Raw genomic sequence first — 3,626 nt, 5'->3', positions numbered from 1 at the left:
CTTTTTAAGCACATAAATCTCGCCTTCCTCATGGAAAGGGCAATATTTTTCTCAAGCAAAAATTGCTCACCGTTCCCTTCCTTGAAGCCCTCACCACCTCCACCCCCAGCCCACCTCTCTCTCTCACCCTCTGGAGCAGGAACTCTGGAAATGAGGCGACAGTGTGGCTTCATGGCACGGCATCGAGGGGTTCCAGGCTAATGAAAGGAATTCAGGGCTGCTCCTTTGAAATGGCCGGTTAGAAAAATGATCATTTTCCTCTTGAACTCCTTATTCTCAAGTAAAAGAGAAAAATGTTCTCAATGGCTACCAGGTTTACCAGGTTGGATTCTAATGTTAATGTAGAATTTGCTGGAAAGTCTGAGAAAGCAGCGTTTTTCAGAATATCCAGCGTGACGTCGCGGTGACTATGGCAGGTGGGTTTGCATAGCCTTGCCCGGCTCTTGCCCGTCCTTCCTTCCTCCTCCACGGAGATGAGAGCCCTTCTGCGAGGACTCGGGGGGACTTAAGGGTGGAGGGGGGTCTTCCTTCCTTTTCTAGCCTCCTTTTCTTGTTTTTCTTCCTGGAAATCTGTAACTTGTCAATGGCTTTGTTTTTTCTTCTGAGATCCTGGAAATTGTGGTGTGTTTTTTTTTTTGGCGGCTTGGGTTTTTTCCGTTTTCCCGGGAGGCGTTGCGGGGGGCCGGGGGGTTTTTTTTGCTTTTTTTTTTTAAAAAAATAATTGGTTAAATTCCGGGGCACTTGGGAAGGCGGGTTAAGGCCTTCCTTTTTTACTTGTTTTCTTTTTTTTTTTTTAACCTTGGCATTTATTGGGGTTTTTCCGGGGTTGTTACCTTGGCCCCCGTTGGCTTGGAAAAAATTGGTTTTTTTTTTTTTTAAGTAAACATGGTGCAGTAATAAAATCGATATTGATATGCAAGACCTAAAACCAATCGGATGGCTGAATCTCTTACCTCAAAAAACACAGCAGTGTCGCTGCTGGGGACCTGTGGGGCTAAAAAACAAGAGGAGAGGAAGGTAGTCTGAACGGAACCCTTAGGACAGACCTCAGTGGACATAGTAGAGCCAATAAACAACGTTAAAAAGGGAAAAGGTGATGGGGAAGAACATCCGGGACCACTTGTCTATGGAGTTCACGTCGGTCAAGTCCGGGATCTTGACCTTGAGCTGCGAGGCGCGCCGGCGGATGCGGCCCTTGCCCGGCGCCCCCTGGCGGTCGAGCGCGCGCGCGTAGGCCTCGCGGCCGCCCAGCGGCTTGCGGTACTGGATGCTGGCGCTGTCGTACGAGTACATGGTGGCCTTCGGGTCGCTCACGCCCGTGAGCACTTCCGAGCCGCTCGTCTCGTTCCGGATTTCCAGGGTGCTGAGGAGGATGTTGCCGTGGGCGTCCACCTGACGGCGGAAAGGACAGGCTCAGACACGACTGCCAGGGCCGTCGCTTGTTTTCCTGAACCTGCTGCTCATGACAGAGCCGGCAGGGGGCGCGTTAGCTGTTGTCGCCCCAGACAGCGGCTCTAGTGCCTCCCAGACACTGTCATCCATGCACCTATCTTGCTGGCTATCTAGCCATCACCTGTCTCCGCTCACAAAACACGTGTGTGTGTGTGTGTGTGTGTGTGTGTGTGTGTGTGTGTGTGTGTGTGTGTGTGTGTGTGTGTGTGTGTGTGTGTGTGTGTGTGTCATTTCTTCCCGTTACAAAATTGGTACACGGAAAGCTAGAGACAAAAAATAGTGAAAATTCAGAATCTCACCTTCAGAGTCAATCATTAACATCTTGCTAGCCTTCCAGTTTTTTTTTTTTCTGTTCATATATACTTACAAGCACAGGTTTATCCATGTGTTTTGCTTTGCAACCTGTTGTTGTCAGTTATTAATATAGCCTGGGCATCTTTCCATGTTAATAAATATTCCTCTGTGACATCATTTGTTAATAGTTTACACGAATAAACCATTGAAAACTAAGAAGGCAAGAGGGTGGGAGAAGGGTGAGGGGTACAATCCTATCTATCATGGACAATTAACACTATTCTGGTGACGCGTACCCTGAAAGTCCTGGCTTCAGCATGATACAATTCATCTATGTAACAAAAAACACTTGTACCCTGTAAACTTTTTGAAACTAAAAAAAAAAAAAAAGTTCATGAACTATCAACACAGGCTGTCGGCAGAAATTCTTGATTTCTCCAGAATTCAAGGTGCTAAGTCAGCATGGTTAAAGTTTCATCCACAAGAGGGTGAGTGTTCCACTTGGTCTGAAGGCCTAGGCTAAAGACTAACAGCTGTTTCAGGCTAGACTTAAGACTAGAGCTCTTTACCTTGACCATGCCCACCTCCATGTGCATTTTGTATCCTGGAATTAATCACAATACACAGCTGATCTACGTTTAGAAAGTTGTCCGAAAGTGTTCAGATGACTCACCACAAAGAACAGGAATGGAAGAGAAGAGGTCAGATCATAGTGCCAGTATCTGATTCTGAAGAAAAAAATCTATTTCTTGACTATTGGGGATGCAGTCGCACATTTGGTATGAGTCTTCGTAGACTGCCCGGGTATCCTCTGTGACTTAGAGTGACTTTGAATCCATCTCTGCTCACAGACCACCCATGCTATCGTTTTATCCATTTCATTTATTTTCAAATGGGAAGGCATTGTGGCCAGTATATACAACTAAAAAAGTTCCAGATTGGTATAAAAGTGGCCCAGAGGACGCTTACTTAAACCCTAGTTGTACTGTGAAATCTATCTTTCAAAACTCTAAATGCCATCTCTAGTTTCAAATGATGCCTGAGGGGTTTATGAATCTGCAGTCTTTATCACCTTGGAGGTTGAAACTCTCCTAATGTCTGGATCTAGCATCTGTACTCACAGAAAAAGATGCTTCAGAGCAGCTGTTGGTAACATAAATCAAGACAAAGCAAGAACTCTGAAGTTTTAGTACAGCTACCTCTTGACCTGGCTGCCCAGCCAAAGCTATCAAAAGAAACGTGTAATAACTGAACAATGCCACTCCACGCTCCAGTGAACCAAGGCAAACATGAGGCATCCCCCAAATGAAAATCGTCTGGGACCAGAGCACGCATGTCATTTAAATTTAACTGTTTACAAGCATCTAAAAGTACAGAGGAGGATAATCCAACCTTTATATTAAAGAAAAAAATCCAATATCACTTTTTTATTTTTGAATTTAACCAAGGGGTAGCATTTTTAACTACCATACAGTTTGCATTATTAATTTAACTGCTAAACATAATACACTTAACAGATGAAGTAATGTATTTGCTTTGTTATTGACACATTGTCTGAGGTCCTGGTTTGAGAAGAGGATGAAAAAGTTAGGAACTGCAAAACAAAACCTAAGTAGCTGCAGGGATGATTAAAACTTGCATGAGATGGTAATTAATGCTGTTATTCCATCTAAATATGAAAAAGTTTATAAAATCTTAGCCTTAAAGCTCCTTTGAAGATTATATTTAATGTTGTATGACAGTGATTCAGAGAGAATATCAGAGGTTGATAGAACGCATGCTTAAAAAAAAACTTTAAAAATCAAAGTGATAGTAATAGTAACACAGTCTGGGGGCAGAAGCTGGAGTGGAGTATAGTCTCTTTTTTTTTTCTTATTATG

General features: G+C 43.8%; 1 protein-coding gene across 3 annotated transcripts in view; it reads right to left on the bottom strand.

The window, feature by feature from the left end:
* Window positions 1–626: 626 nt before the first annotated feature.
* The window catches only part of GABRB1 (gamma-aminobutyric acid (GABA) A receptor, beta 1), a 313,268-nt gene continuing 310,268 nt past the window's right edge, over window positions 627–3,626 (bottom strand). Inside the window, exon 9 of one of the 3 annotated variants that reach the window (XM_012639911.1) lies at window positions 627–1,392. In XM_012639911.1, the coding sequence (XP_012495365.1) occupies window positions 1,048–1,392 (345 nt within the window). In that variant the 3' untranslated portion in view covers window positions 627–1,047. The remainder of the gene's footprint in view (window positions 1,393–3,626) is intronic. The other 2 variants (XM_012639913.1, XM_012639912.1) reach the window with 2 other exon arrangements.

The sequence above is a fragment of the Propithecus coquereli genome, unplaced genomic scaffold, assembly GCF_000956105.1.
Source record: "Propithecus coquereli isolate 6110/MARCELLA unplaced genomic scaffold, Pcoq_1.0 Scaffold143, whole genome shotgun sequence".
Classification (NCBI taxonomy): domain Eukaryota; kingdom Metazoa; phylum Chordata; class Mammalia; order Primates; family Indriidae; genus Propithecus; species Propithecus coquereli.
This window is presented reverse-complemented; position numbering and strand designations above follow the sequence as displayed.